The sequence below is a fragment of the Salvelinus namaycush genome, chromosome 17, assembly GCF_016432855.1.
Source record: "Salvelinus namaycush isolate Seneca chromosome 17, SaNama_1.0, whole genome shotgun sequence".
Classification (NCBI taxonomy): Eukaryota; Metazoa; Chordata; class Actinopteri; order Salmoniformes; family Salmonidae; genus Salvelinus; species Salvelinus namaycush.
This window is the reverse complement of record NC_052323.1, coordinates 34,680,351-34,696,367: the sequence shown is the minus strand read 5'-3', so window position 1 is coordinate 34,696,367 and position 16,017 is coordinate 34,680,351. Positions and strand designations below refer to the sequence as shown.

Below are 16,017 nucleotides of genomic sequence, written 5' to 3'. Positions count from 1 at the left end.
CCGTGTGAGTTAGACCAGGTACCAGAGGGTAGAGACCGTGTTGAGTTAAACCAGGTACCAGAGGAGGGTAAAGACCATGTTGAGTTAGACCAGGTACCAGAGGAGGGTAAAGACCGTGTTGAGTTAGACCAGGTACCAGAGGAGGGTAGAGACCGTGTTGAGTTAGACCAGGTACCAGAGGAGGGTAGAGACCGTGTTGAGTTAGACCAGGTACCAGAGGAGGGTAGGGACCATGTTGAATTAGACCACGTACCAGAGGAGGGTAGAGACCATGTTGAGTTAAACCAGGTACCAGAGGAGGGTAGAGACCGTGTTGAGTTAAACCAGGTACCAGAGGAGGGTAGAGACCGTGTTGAGTTAGACCAGGTACCAGAGGAGGTTAAAGACCATGTTGAGTTAGACCAGGTACCAGAGGAGGGTAAAGACCATGTTGAGTTAGACCAGGTACCAGAGGAGGGTAAAGACCATGTTGAGTTAGACCAGGTACCAGAGGAGGGTAGAGACCGTGTGAGTTAGACCAGGTACCAGAGGGTAGAGACCGTGTTGAGTTAGACCAGGTACCAGAGGAGGGTAAAGACCGTGTTGAGTTAGACCAGGTACCAGAGGAGGGTAAAGACCGTGTTGAGTTAGACCAGGTACCAGAGGAGGGTAAAGACCGTGTTGAGTTAGACCAGGTACCAGAGGGTAGAGACCGTGTTGAGTTAGACCAGGTACCAGAGGAGGGTAGAGACCATGTTGAGTTAGACCAGGTACCAGAGGGTAGAGACCATGTTGAGTTAGACCAGGTACCAGAGGAGGGTAAAGACCGTGTTGAGTTAGACCAGGTACCAGAGGGTAGAGACCGTGTTGAGTTAAACCAGGTACCAGAGGAGGGTAAAGACCGTGTTGAGTTAGACCAGGTACCAGAGGAGGGTAGAGACCATGTTGAGTTAGACCAGGTACCAGAGGAGGGTAGGGACCATGTTGAATTAAACCAGGTACCAGAGGAGGGTAGAGACCATGTTGAGTTAGACCAGGTACCAGAGGAGGGTAGGGGGAGTGCCTTTCGTCCCACATGCCTGCTCTCTCTCTCTGTCTCTCTCTGTCTCTCTCTGTCTTCTGCCCTCTGCCCTCTGCCCTCTGCCCTCTGTCCTCTCTCTCTCTCTCTCTCTCTCTCTCTCTCTCTCTCTCTCTCTCTCTCTCTCTCTCTCTCTCTCTCTCTCTCTCTCTGCTCTCTCCCTCTCTCTCTCAATAAAAACAGTACAAAAATAACACTAAACATTACACTCAAAAAAGTTACACTCAAAAAAGTTCTAAATGTAAATGTAAATCTAATTTCAAATGTCATATCATGTCTATATACAGTGTTGTAATGATGTGCAAATTGTTAAAGTACAAAAGGGAAAATAAATAAACATAAATATGGGTTGTATTTACAATGGTGTTTGTTCTTCATTGGTTGCCCTTTTCTTGTGGCAACAGGTCACTTTCTGCTGTGATGGCACACTGTGGTATTTCACCCAGTAGATATGGGAGTTTATCAAAATGTGATTTATTTTTCGAATTCCTTGTCGATCTGTGTAATCTGAGGGAAATATGTGTCTCTAATATGGTCATACATTTGGCAAGAGGTTGGGAAGTGCAGCTCAGTTTCCACCTCATTTTGTGGGCAGTGTGCACATAGCTGAATACCAGGTCTGCCTTTCTCAATAGCAAGCCTATGCTCACTGAGTCTGTACACAGTCAAAGATTTCCTTAATTGGGGGTCAGTCACAGTGGTCAGGTATTCTACCACTGTGTACTCTCTGTTTAGGGCCAAATAGCATTCTAGTTTGCTCGGTTTTTGTAAATTCTTTCCAATGTGTCAAGTAATTATCTTTTTGTTTTCTCATGATTTGGTTGGGTCTAATTGTGTTGCTGTCCTGGGACTCTGTGGGGTCTGTTTGTGTTTGTGAACAGAGCCCCAGGACCAGCTTGCTTAGGGGACTCTTCTCCAGGTTCATCTCTCTGTAGGTGATGGTTTTGTTATGGAAGGTTTGGGAATCGCTTCCTTTTAGGTGGTTGTAGAATTTAACGTCTCTTTCCTGGATTTTGATGATTAGCTGGTATCGGCCTAATTCTGCTCTGCATGCATTATTTGGTGTTTTATGTTGTACACAGAGGATGTTTTTGCAGAATTCTGCAGGCAGAGTCTCAATTTGGTGTTTGTCGCATTTTGTGAATTCTTGGTTGGTGAGCGGACCCCATACCTCACAACCATGAAGGGCAATGGGTTCTATAACTGATTCAAATATTTTTAGCCAAATCCTAATTGGGATGTAAAATGTTATGTTCCTTTTGATGGCATAGAAGGCCCTTCTTGCCTTGTCTCTTATATCATTCACAGCTTTGTGGAAGTTACCTGTGGCCCTGATTTTTAAGCTGAGGTATTTTTTGTTTTTGTGTGCTCTAGGGCAACGGGGTCAAGATGGAATGTGTATTTGTGGTCCTGTCAACTGGACCATTTTTGGAACACCATTATTTTTAGCCCAGGTCTGACAGAATCTGTGCAGACGTTCTCGGTGCTGCTGTAGGCCCTCCTTGGCTGGGGACAGAAGCACCAGATCATCAGCAAACAGTAGACATTTGACTTCAGATTCTAGTAGGACGAGGCCGGGTGCTGCAGACTGTTCTAGTGCCCTCGCCAATTCGTTGATATATATGTTGAAGAGGGTGGGGCTTAAGCTGCATCCCTGTCTCACCTCCACGGCCCTGTGGAAAGAAATGTGGGTTCTGGTAGTCTTTAATAGTTGATTCTAAGATGTGTATTTGATCATGTATATGTTTTTGCTGTTTGTTCTTTGTTATAGAGCCAACAAGAATCTTCATCAAACCATTTGTCATTGTTGTTAATTTTCTTAGGTTGTCTGCTTGACATTTTTAGATATGAATGGGAAGCTGAGAGGTCAAATATACTGTTTATATTTTCTAGTTCGGACCTTCACTATTACAGTGGAACATTTTGTCCAGGAAATTGTCTAGAAGGGATTTAATATGTTGTTGCCTAATTGTTTTTTGCTAGATTTCCACATTACTTTCCTTCCATCTATAGCTTTTCTTAATATTATTCAGTTCCTTTGACTTTGATGCCTCATGATTGAGCATAGCTCTGTTCAAGTAGAGTGTCAGTGGACTGACTTTGAACGCTCTAAGAGACTCTGGGTTGAGGTCAGTGAAAAAGTAGTCTACAGTACTACTGCCAAGAGATGAGCTATAGGTGTACCTACCAAAGGAGTCCCCTCGAAGCCTACCATTGTCTATGTACATACCCAGCGTCCGACAGAGCTGCAGTAGTTGTGATCTATTTATGTTGGTTATGTTATCGTTGCTGTGTTAAGGGGGAGGGAATGCTATCACCTCCAGGTATGTGTTTGTCCCCCTGTGTGCTGAGGGTGTCAGGTTCTTGTCCAGCTCTGGCATTTAGGTCGCCACAGACCTAGTACATGTCCCTGGGCCTGGAAATTGTTGATCTCCCCCTCTAGGATGGAGAAGCTGTCATCGTTAAAGTATGGGGATTCTATTGGGGGGATTTAGGTAGCACACATAAGGACATTTGTCTCTTTTGAGATTATTTCCTTATTCATTTCTAGCCAGATGTAAAATGTTCCTGTTTTGACTAATATAATAGAGTGGGTTAGGTCTGCTCTATACCAAATTAGCATACCCTCTGAGTCTCTTCCCTGTTTCACACCTGGTAATTTGGTGGATGGGACTAACCGCTCTCTGTAACCTAGAGGGCAACCAGTGGGTACGTCTCCTCTATACCATGTTTCTTGTAAGATGACAATGTCTGTATTTCCAATTTCTTTGATGAAGTCTGGATTCCTGCTCTTTTGGCCAAAGGCAGATGACCTCAGACCTTGTATATTCCAGGATGAGATGGTAAAAGCTTTGTGTTCCATAGTGTCTAGTGTTGTTTTTGTGTGGTTTAGGCCCGGACCCTCACAGTAGATGTGAGCAGAATATGTTGAGCATCTGATACATAACTCGTAGGTCGCAGGATGAGGCTTGGGCGGGTGTAATAGTGGGTGTTGGGCCTGTTGCTCTGCTCACGGCCTGGGAATATGTCCTGCTGTCATGTTGAGGTCCTTGCCGCAGGGGCGGGGTGCATGGGGTGGACAGAAGGGGCATAGGTCTGATATGGGCGGCCTATATAGGGTGTGGCCAAGGTTTGCTTGACGTGGGTTCTCTCGGTGCAGGTCCTTCAGGAGGGGGGTTTTCAGGTCTGGGAGGGTGTCTCGCTAGTCTGGGAGGGGGTATCCGTTGGGATTGCTGTCTTGTAGAGGTGGACCTGGTCATAAAGGCTGTTCAAGTCCAGGGTGGAGTGGTGGGCCAGATAGACATTAGGTTTTGAGGCACAGTCTCGCAAAATGCTTGCATTCACCCGCTGTATGGAGGCAGGGGGAAAATCTTTTTGTGGTAGCAGGGCAGAGATAACCACTTGTGCGTTGGGGAAAGTGGAAGAAGCTTTTTCAATCACTCCCTTGGGTGCTTTTGCCACCCTTTCTTGCTGGGCCCTTAAGTCATTTGTGCCCATGTTAATTATGATGTGGCTGGGGACCCCTAGTCTGTCCTCTGACTCAATGATCAAGTTTGCAGATGACACAACAGTTGTAGGCCTGATTACCAACAATGACGAGACAGCCTACAGGGAGGAGATGAGGGCCCTGACGGAGTGGTGCCAGGAAAATAACCTCTCCCTCAACGTCAACAAAACAAAGGAGCTGATCGTGGACTTCAGGAAACAGCAGAGAGAGCACGCCCCTATCCACATCGATGGGACCACAATGGAGAAGGTGAAAAGCTTCAAGTTCCTCGGCACACACATCACCGACGATCTGAAATGGTCGACCACACAGACGGTGTGGTGAAGAAGGTGCATCAGTGTCTCTTCAACCTCAGGAGGCTGAAGAAATTTGACTTGGCCCCTAAGAACCTCACAAACTTTTACAGATGCACAATTGAGAGCATCCTGTCGGCCAGATAACCGCCTGGTATGGCAAATGCACTGCCCTCAATCGCAGGGCTCTCCAGAGGGTGGTGCGGTCTGCCCAACGCATCACCGGGGGCACACTGCCTGCCCTCCAGAACATCTACAGCACCCGATGGAACAGGAAGGCCACAAAGATCATCAAAGACAACAACAACCCGAGCCACTGCCTGTTCACCCCGCTATCATCCAGAAGGCGAGGTCAGTACAGGTGTGTCAAAGCTTGTACGGAGACACTGAAAAACAGCTTCTATCTCAAGGCCATCAGACTGTTAAATAGACATCACTAGCCGGCTACCATCCGGTTACTCATCCCTGCAACTTAGAGCCTGCTGCCCTATGTACATAGACATGGAATCACTGGCCACTTTAATAATGTTTACATACTGCTTCACTCATTTCATATGTATATACTGTATTCTATTCTATTGTATTTTAGTCAATGCCACTTCGACGTTGCTCAATCTAATATTTATATATTTTTAAACACCCAGAAAAGGCTACTCTCCTTGATGTTATCCTCACAAATAATCCTGATAGGTATCAGTCTGATGTTTTCTGTAATGACCTTAGTGATCTCTGTTTTACAGCCTGTGTTTGTAATGGCTGCTCAGAAACGATCTGAAACGATCTGTCCTGATTTGTCATAGACGCTTGCTAAAAAACTTTAATGAGCAAGCCGTCCTTCATGAACTGGCCTCTGTAAAATGGTATAGAATCAGCTTGATCCCCTCTGTCGAAGACGCTTGGACCTTCTTTTTTTATATTTTCAGTGGTATTGTTAACAAACACGCCCCCATAAAGAAAATGAGAATTAAAAATAGGTTCAGCCCCTGGTTCGACCGTGATCTGGCAGAGTTACTCCACCTCAACAATTACATTTGGCAAAATGATCGGCACATGCATACTCAGGCTGACTGGCTCTCGTTCAGGAAAATGAGAAATAAGTGCACTCAGGCTATCCGGAAGGCCAAAGTTAGTTACTTTAAGGAGCAGTTCTCTCTCTGTGGGTCTAACCGGAAAACAGTTAAAGACCTGGAGAATAAACCCTCCTCCTCACAGCTGCCCATGTCCCTTAATGTTGATGATGTGGTTGTTACTGACAAGAAGCACATGGCTGAGCTCTTTAATCACCACTTCATTAAGTCAGGATTCCTATTTGACTCAGCCATGCCTCCTTGCCCATCCAACATTTCCTCATCTCCCACCCCTTCTAATGTGACTATCCCCGATGCTTCTCCTTCTTTTCCCCCTGCCCCGCTACAAAGTTTCTCCCTGCAGGCAGTCACTGAGTCCGAGGTGCTAAAGGAGCTCCTGAAACTTGGCCCCCAAAAAAACATCTGAGTCAGATGGTTTAGACCGTTTCTTCTTTAAGGTTGTTGCCTCTATCATCGCCAAGCCTTTCTCTAACCTTTTCAACCTGTCTCTCCTTTCTGGGGAGGTTCCCATTGCTCGGAAGGCAGCCACGGTTTGTATTTTATGTAAAAGGGGAGATCAAGCTGATCCTAACTGTTATAGGCCTATTTGTATTTTTCCCTGTTTATCAAAAGGGTTGGAAAAACTTGTCAATAATCAACTGACTGACTTTCTTGGTGTCTATAGTATTCTCTCTGGTATGCAATCTGGTTTCCGCTCAGGTTATGGATGTGTCACTACAACCTTAAAGGTCCTCAATGATGTCACCATTGCACTTGATTCTATGCAATGTTGTTATTTTTATTGACTTGAACAAAGCTTTTGATACAGTACACCATTCCATTCTTATGAGCCGGCTAAGGAGTATTGGTGTCTCTGAGGGGTCTTTGGCCTGGTTTGCTAATTGCCTCTCTCAAAGAGTGCAGTGTATAAAGTCAGAAAATCTGCTGTCTCATCCACTACACCAAGGGAGTACCCCAAGGATCAATCCTAGGCCCCACACTCTTCTCAATTTAAATCAGCAACATAGCTCAGGCAGTAGGAAGCTCTCTCATCCGTTTATATACAGATGATACAGTCTTATACTCAGCTGGCCCCTCCCCGGATTTTGTGTTAAATGCTCTACAACAAAGCTTTCTTAGCGTCAAACAAGCTTTCTCTACCCTTAACCTTCTTCTGAACACCTCCAAAACAAAGGTCATGTGGTTTGGTAAGAAGAATGTCCCTCGTCCCACAGGTGTGATTACTACCTCTGAGGGTTTAGAGCTTGAGGTAGTCACCTCATACAAGTACTTTGGAGTATGGCTAGACGGTACACTGTCCTTCTCTCAGCACATATCAAAGATGCAGGCTAAAGTTAAATCTAGACTTGGTTTCCTCTATCGTAATCGCTCCTCTTTCACCCCAGCTGCCAAACTAACCCTGATTCAGATGACCATCCTACCCATGCTAGGTTACGGAGACATAATTTATAGATCGACAGGTAAGGGTGCTATCGAGCGGCTAGATGTTCTTTACCATTCGGCCATCAGATTTGCCTCCAATGCTCCTTATAGGACACATCACTGGACTCTATGCTGCTATGTAAACCCACTGGTTGATGCATATTTATAAAACCCTCTTAGGCCTCACTCCCCTCTATCTGAGATATCTACTGCAGCCCTCATCCTCCACATACAACACTCGCTCTGCCAGTCACATTCTGTTAAAGGTCCCACATCCTGCGGTTCACTCCTCTTTTCAGTTCGCTGCAGCTAGCGACTGGAATGAGCTGCAACAAACACTCAAACTGGACACTGGGAGGTGACTGTCCTCATCTGCAGGACAGTTTGAAGAGGTGTAATCAGACTCATTCAGGATGTGGGAGTTGTCACAGAGAGAGATCTTTTCCTGCTGTTCTCTCTTTGATCCCTGAAAAGTCCTGCTGGAACTGCATGAGGATGTCCTGCACCATTACTGTCCCAGACTTGTACATGTTAACAGAGGTTGTTTCAATCTCCTCAATGTCTAGTATTCTAGATTTCACCAATTTGTAAGTCGCTCTGGATAAGAGCGTCTGCTAAATGACTTAAATGTAAATGTAAATGTAATTCTGAGTTTCCACCCTGGGACAATATCCTCTCTCTTGACATGGGGGTAGTGTGCTCTTATAGCACTGTGCCATGCCAGGGAATGGTCTGTGTGGGAAATGATGTTGCTTACGTTCCCCTCTTTGTAGCGGTCAGCGAATAGTGTCCCGGGATTGTCTTTGAGGAGTTTTGTGTTTTTGTACTTATGAAACCCATGTTTAGGCTCAAGAATTTCCACACCTCTCACTTCAGACTTCAGCACTAATTGAAGTTGCAGCTGGTCAGGTTCTGTCCTAGCAGCTTGGTAACTTTGTAGCCTTATTTATTAAGCTTTATGGAACAAAATTACCTAGAGATTATTGTCTTTTACTTTTTGGCTTCAGAAGTAGGTTCAGACTGAATATTATTCACTCAGTTTTGTGTTGGATGGTATTTCCAGCTTCCGCTGTGTTTCTTCTGCAGGGTTTTTTCTTGATTGTCCTCGGTAGGAATAGTCCATTCAGGTAATTTTGTCCAATATCAAGGTTTTAGGTGTGGAATTTTGATTTGATGTTGAAGTTAGTATCCTGTATAAGTCATTGTGAAAAAAATGCAAGTTTATCTACATTTATCCAACTCTAATTATATATTTTTGCAGAAGAACTCAGGAGCCCGTAAACTCACTACCTCTCTCTCTCTCTCTCTCTCTGGTCTGGTCTAGCTGACATTCCATCTCTGTCTGCCCTCTATGAACTCCAGAGTACTTCTTTCTGGGCTCCCCTGCATGGAGGGACAAGAACTTCTGCTCTCCTCCAGCAGCGACACAACTTGGCCCTTGACAATGAGGCTCCCTCCTTTAGTCGTTACCTCAACTCTCACTCCCGTATGACCTGAGTCTTTCGCTCTCTCAATTCCATTCAATTCAAAAGGGCTTCCTTGGCATGAGAAACATAATGTCTTCCTCTTGGGGCTTCATTTGTCAAAAGTGCGTGCGCACAAAAACTACTTTCAACCTTGTGTGTGACAGTTTTCTCACAAACGGTTGGTATTTATAAATGTTTGAACTTGACAGGAAAGTGTGCACATCTCCACGTAAATCTCAGATCATGCATACATACACACAACTTCAAGTGGGATCAATCTCAGACCATGCATACTTACACACAACTTCAAGTGGGATCAATCTCAGACCATGCATACATACACACAACTTCAAGTGGGATCAATCTCAGACCATGCATACATACACACAACTTCAAGTGGGATCAATCTCAGACCATGCATACATACACACAACTTCAAGTGGGATCAATCTCAGACCATGCATACATACACACAACTTCAAGTGGGATCAATCTCAGACCATGCATACATACACACAACTTCAAGTGGGATCAATCTCAGACCATGCATACTTACACACAACTTCAAGTGGGATCAATCTCAGACCATGCATACATACACACAACTTCAAGTGGGATCAATCTCAGACCATGCATACATACACACAACTTCAAGTGGGATCAATCTCAGACCATGCATACATACACACAACTTCAAGTGGGATCAATCTCAGACCATGCATACATACACACAACTTCAAGTGGGATCAATCTCAGACCATGCATACATACACACAACTTCAAGTGGGATCAATTGTATTGCAAGCGACTATTGTAATTTTGAGGGAAATGGAGGTGTTTGAGGCATGGGAATTCTAATAATGGTCGGCCAATAAAAACAGAAGGTAGGGCTAATGTGAAAACAGATGTATTTGCCGTTGGGGAAGGAGATTGTATAGCAGCACATTGACGGATATGTTTCTATTACTTTTATTATGAAGGACTGACTCATTATCATATTACAGGACATGTCTTTTATTATGAAGGACTGACTCATTATCATATTACAGGACATGTCTTTTATTACGAAGGACTGACTCATTATCATATTACAGGACATGTCTTTTATTACGAAGGACTGACTCATTATCATATTACAGGACATGTCTTTTATTACGAAGGACTGACTCATAATCATATTACAGGACATGTCTTTTATTACGAAGGACTGACTCATAATCATATTACAGGACATGTCTTTTATTATGAAGGACTGACTCATAATCATATTACAGGACATGTCTTTTATTATGAAGGACTGAATCATAATCATATTACAGGACATGTCTTTTATTATGAAGGACTGACTCATAATCATATTACAGGACATGTCTTTTATTATGAAGGACTGACTCATAATCATATTACAGGACATGTCTCTCCTTATCTGACATGACTGGTTTACTCCCACTACACATAAAATATTAGGCTACCATTTATCCATCCCTCATTTAATAGCCAAACATGCTTGAAAGTAAATAAACCAGTAGCCTATTTAATATATTTGACAGTATGGGTAGGCTACAGTATTGCTGTGTGATAGGAGCTCAGCATCGAAGCCTATAACAAGGAAGGAGATAGAAACACAATCACTGATAAATAAAATATTCAACAACAATTAATATTTTCCATAGATGTGTGCTGCCCCTAGGCTCCCACACAGATGAATAGGATTCAGCCCCTCTCCAAATCCGAATAGGACTCAGCCCCGCTCCAAATCCGAATAGAACTCAGCCCCGCTCCAAATCCGAATAGGACTCAGCCCCTCTCCAAATCCGAATAGGACTCAGCCCCACTCCAAATCCGAAGATGACTCAGCCCCGCTCCAAATCCGAATAGGACTCAGCCCCTCTCCAAATCCGAATAGGACTCAGCCTTTCTACAAATCCGAATAGGACTCAATCCCTCTCCAAATCCGAATAGGACTCAGCCCCTCTCCATATCCGAATAGGACTCAGCCCCTCTCCAAATCCGAAAAGGACTCAGCCCCTCTCCAAATCCGAAGAGGACTCAGCCCTTCTCCAAATCCGAAGAGGACTCAGCCCCGCTCCAAATCCAAATCGGACTCAGCCCCGCTCCAAATCCGAATCGGACTCAGCCCCGCTCCAAATCCGAATCGGACTCAGCCCCTCTCTGTAACGTTCGTTCTCCTCCTCGTCTGAGGAGGAGCAAGGATCGGACCAATATGCAGCGAGGTATGAAGACATAATGATTTATTTAAAGAAAGACAAACACAAAAAACTCTTAACAAACTACAAAACAATAAACGACGTAAACAGACCTGAACATGAGAACTTACAGACAACGAAGAACGCACGAACAGGAACAAACGAAACAGTCCCGTGTGGCATAAACACTAACACAGGAACAATCACCCACAACCAAACAGTGTGAACAGCATACCTTAATATGGTTCTCAATCAGAGGAAACGTAAAACACCTGCCCCTGATTGAGAACCATATCAGGCTAGTTGAAAAGAACCCAACATAGAAACACATAACATAGAATGCCCACCCAGCTCACGTCCTGACCATACTAAACAAAGACAAAATAAAGGAAATAAGGTCAGGAACGTGACACTCTCCAACTCCGAATAGGACTCAGCCCCTCTCCAAATCCGAATAGGACTCAGCCCCTCTCCAAATCCGTATAGGACTCAGCCCCTCTCCAAATCCGTATAGGACTCAGCCCCTCTCCAAATCCGAAGAGGACTCAGCCCCTCTCCAAATCCGAAGAGGACTCAGCCCCTCTCCAAATCCGAAGAGGACTCAGCCCCTCTCCAAATCCGAAGAGGACTCAGCCCTTCTCCAAATCCGAATATTACTCAGCCCTTCTCCAAATCCGAATATTACTCAGCCCCTCTCCAAATCCGAAGAGGACTCAGCCCCTCTCCAAATCCGAAGAGGACTCAGCCCCTCTCCAAATCCGAAGAGGACTCAGCCCCTCTCCAAATCCGAAGAGGACTCAGCCCCTCTCCAAATCCGAAGAGGACTCAGCCCTTCTCCAAATCCGAATAGGACTCAGCCCTTCTCCAAATCCGAATAGGACTCAGCCCCTCTCCAAATCCGAAGAGGACTCAGCCCCTCTCCAAATCCGAATAGGACTCAGCCCTTCTCCAAATCCGAAGAGGACTCAGCCCTTCTCCAAATCCGAAGAGGACTCAGCCCCTCTCCAAATCCGAAGAGGACTCAGCCCTTCTCCAAATCCGAATAGGATTCAGCCCCGCTCCAAATCCGAATAGGATTCAGCCCCGCTCCAAATCCGAATAGGACTCAGCCCCGCTCCAAATCCAAATAGGACTCAGCCCCGCTCCAAATCCGAATAGGACTCAGCCCCTCCCCAAATCCGAATAGGACTCAGCCCGCTCCAAATCCGAATAGGACTCAGCCCCGCTCCAAATCCGAATAGGACTCAGCCCCGCTCCAAATCCGAATAGGACTCAGCCCCTCTCCAAATCCGAATAGGACTCAGCCCCTCTCCAAATCCGAATAGGACTAAGCCCCTCCCCAAATCCGAATAGGACTCAGCCTCTTTCCAAATCCGAATAGGACTCAGCCCCTCTCCAAATCCGAAAAGGACTCAGCCCCTCTCCATATCCGAATAGGACTCAGCCCCTCTCCATGTCCGAATAGGACTCAGCCCCTCTCCAAGTCCGAATAGGACTCAGCCCCTCTCCAAGTCCGAATAGGACTCAGCCCCTCTCCAAGTCCGAATAGGACTCAGCCCCTCTCCAAGTCCGAATAGGACTCAGCCCCTCTCCAAGTCCGAATAGGACTCAGCCCCTCTCCAAATCCGAATAGGCCTCAGCCCCTCTCCAAATCCAAATAGGCCTCAGCCCCTCTCCAAATCCAAATAGGCCTCAGCCCCTCTCCAAATCCGAATAGGCCTCAGCCCCTCTCCAAATCCGAATAGGCCTCAGCCCCTCTCCAAATCCGAATAGGACTCAGCCCCTCTCCAAATCCGAATAGGACTCAGCCCCTCTCCAAATCCCAATGGAAAACAGTCTACTAAACACAAGGTTAAAAATCGCCGGATCCATTGTTTACATGTACTATGATATGTACTATATTTATTCTCCAATCAGGTGAACTATAGACTTTAATTGAATGACTGCATCTACTAACCATAGTTTGTTACAGAGTCATTAAGCCCACGTTTTCTGTTGTGTTTTTCAATTACTGCACAACAATGTGTTTGTAAATCTGTAATTAGTTCATCTGTTCTGACGATATTAGGTTCCCTGCTTCAACTCAGTATAGTAGGCTAATCTGTATCGCAGTTGTGTACACACACACACACACACACACACACACACACACACACACACACACACACACACACACACACACACACACACACACACACACACACACACACACACACGCTCTGTCTGAGGGGTTTTCCACGTTACTCTCTAAGGAGTTCACAATGTTTTTCCTTCATCACTGACGTGTTCACCTTCCGCTCTGTCACACAAGTAACGACTCCAACTATGGCAGGATAATGATAATGATCTGGACAGAACTGCTTATGAAGTCTCAGCTCAGTCCATTACGATCTGGACTGGTACTGCGTATGAAGTCTCAGCTCAGTCCATTACGTTCTGGACTGGTACTGCGTATGAAGTCTCAGCTCAGTCCATTACGGTCTGAACTGGTACTGTGTATGAAGTCTCAGCTCAGTCCATTACGGTCTGAACTGGTACTGTGTATGAAGTCTCAGCTCAGTCCATTACGGTCTGGACTGGTACTGTGTATGAAGTCTCAGCTCAGTCCATTACGGTCTGGACTGGTACTGTGTATGAAGTCTCAGTTCAGTCCATTACGGTCTGGACTGGTACTGTGTATGAAGTCTCAGCTCAGTCCATTACGGTCTGGACTGGTACTGTGTATGAAGTCTCAGCTCAGTCCATTACGGTCTGAACTGGTACTGTGTATGAAGTCTCAGCTCAGTCCATTACGGTCTGGACTGGTACTGTGTATGAAGTCTTTCTGAGATTGCCCTTTAGGTTGGGATGCAGGATTGCCTTTCCATCTCAGAGCAGTCCAGTTTCTGTACGTGTGTGTGTGTGTGTGTGTGTGTGTGTGTGTGTGTGTGTGTGTGTGTGTGTGTCATGGTAGGCCATTTATTGCAGGGAAAACAGATGTTTCTTTGAACATTTAACCATCTCTGACATAACACGGTGTAGAATCTCCCAGAAGTAATATCTCATGTCATTTGGTCAGCTGTGTGATCAGCTTCTGTGTTCATACGTGTTCAAAATGGAAAGTTCCAACCTCCTGCAGCGGTCTAAAGGCCCTGCATCGTAGTGCTAGAGGCGTCACTACAGACCCGGGTTCGATCCTGGGTGTTAAGAGCGTGGGTTTCGGTGGGTCATGTTTCAGAGGACACATGACTCAACCTTCGCCTACCGATCCCGTTGGGAAGTTGCAGCGACAAGACCGAAATTGGGGAGGAAAAAGGTGGTACATTTTTTTTATTTTTATAATAATAATAATAATTTTAAAAAATGGAGGGTTCCCGGAAAAATCTACGTCTCCACCCTCGCAAAAGGAAATTCTCAGCCAATCTAAACTACTGCATCTCAGAGTCCCATCAGTGTACTTTCATCATGTTCCACATTCCCTCCTGCTGTTGCCCTGTGGCAGGTTAGTTATCCAAAAAGAAACCAGCAGGTAACTAGAAGCCAACACCACGTAAATAGAATAAACCTCAAACTTACTGGTTTTCCGAGTCAGCTGATTGGTGGAGGTCGATGTCACCTGTCCTTTGATCCCTTTGTAGTCCCGCCTCTCCGAAGATGCGTCGCTCTCTCTTTTGCCGGTGTCCGTGTTCCCGCCATGCCCCCCGTGAAGGGGCTTCCTCCCTCCACCTGGGCTCCAGCTTACCCCTCTCCTCACAGACATATGACCCCTCTCCGTCTCCATCTCTTTGCTGCTCTGCTGGAGGAGTTCTGGAGTTTCTCTGCTTCTCCTCTGGTTTGCTCCACAGTTTCTGTCTCTTCTTCTACCCAGACCGTCTGCAGCCCTCCCTGGCTTGGTCTGTATGTCAGTTTGAGGATCACCGTTTGTGGAGTGTTCAGAGTAAGTTCAGACAGTCCTATTTTGGAGCGAGTGGAGAAGAAAAAAAGTGAATCACCAGTGGAGATAAGGAGAATCTTAGCTGTCCATGTTGCTTCTCCTGCTGCTGGGCACCTCTTCCCTCAGACTTTCTTCAGTATTCCTCCTTAAGGTTTCCCTTAGTCCTGTAGCTAGCTAGCTAGCAAGGAGGGAGGGTGACGGATGGGAAAAGTGTACTCAGGACCTACCAGAAACAGTATCAAGGATGTCCCAGTAGACTAAAGTAGGCTGGGAGCTCCACAGACACAAAGCTGGATCAGTTCCCATGGATCACAGCCAAGACGCTTTCACAATAACGATGTGCTCTACTTCAAATCTCCAGCTGAAAGGAGAAAGGCTGAGAAACCATCGAACTTTTCTATTTCTGTTTGTGTCTGTCTTCCCTCCCTCTAAATCTTTATTTTTCTCCAAAAACCCAGACGTTTCTCTTCTCTTCCTCCCGCTTTCTTCCAATCATTCTTTCTTTCCTTTCTTAGTCCAGCCACCCAAACATGCCTGTTGACTGCATTGCAATCTCTCCCTGACAGATTATTTTTCTTGTGGAGAAAGCGAGCAGCTCTTTAGACTCAACAATGCCAAGGAGGGGGTGACCGGGGTGGCCGTGTGTTTCAAAGCTTCCTGTCGTTTGGTTCGGACGGAGTGAGAAACAACATTTCCCTCTAGAAAAGGTCACTCCTAAGAGGGGTTAGGAGTTTCCGAGCGCCACTGACCGATACGTCAACTATATCTTTTCTTTCTTTCTTTTTTATTATTCTCATCCATCCATCCAGGAGTCAATGCTGGGAGTCACGTTTTAGTCCTGATGGATATTGGTTTGGATTAGATGCAGAGATGTACAGTATGTTACCAATATATCCATACATTACCATTATATCCATACATTACCATTATATCCATACATTACCAATATATCCATACATTACTAATATATCCATACATTACCATTATATCCATACATTACCATTATATCCATACATTACCATTATATCCATACATTACCATTATATCCATACATTACCATTAT

At 45.4% G+C, this 16,017-nt stretch overlaps 1 protein-coding gene across 1 annotated transcript in view; it reads right to left on the bottom strand.

Annotated features, from left to right (window-relative positions):
- LOC120062569 (synaptopodin-like) overlaps window positions 1-15,786 on the bottom strand; it is a 49,345-nt gene extending 33,559 nt beyond the window's left edge. The window contains exon 1 of the mRNA XM_039012637.1: window positions 14,597-15,786. Within this exon, the coding sequence (XP_038868565.1) occupies window positions 14,597-14,801 (205 nt within the window). The 5' untranslated portion in view covers window positions 14,802-15,786. The remainder of the gene's footprint in view (window positions 1-14,596) is intronic.
- Window positions 15,787-16,017: the final 231 nt, after the last annotated feature.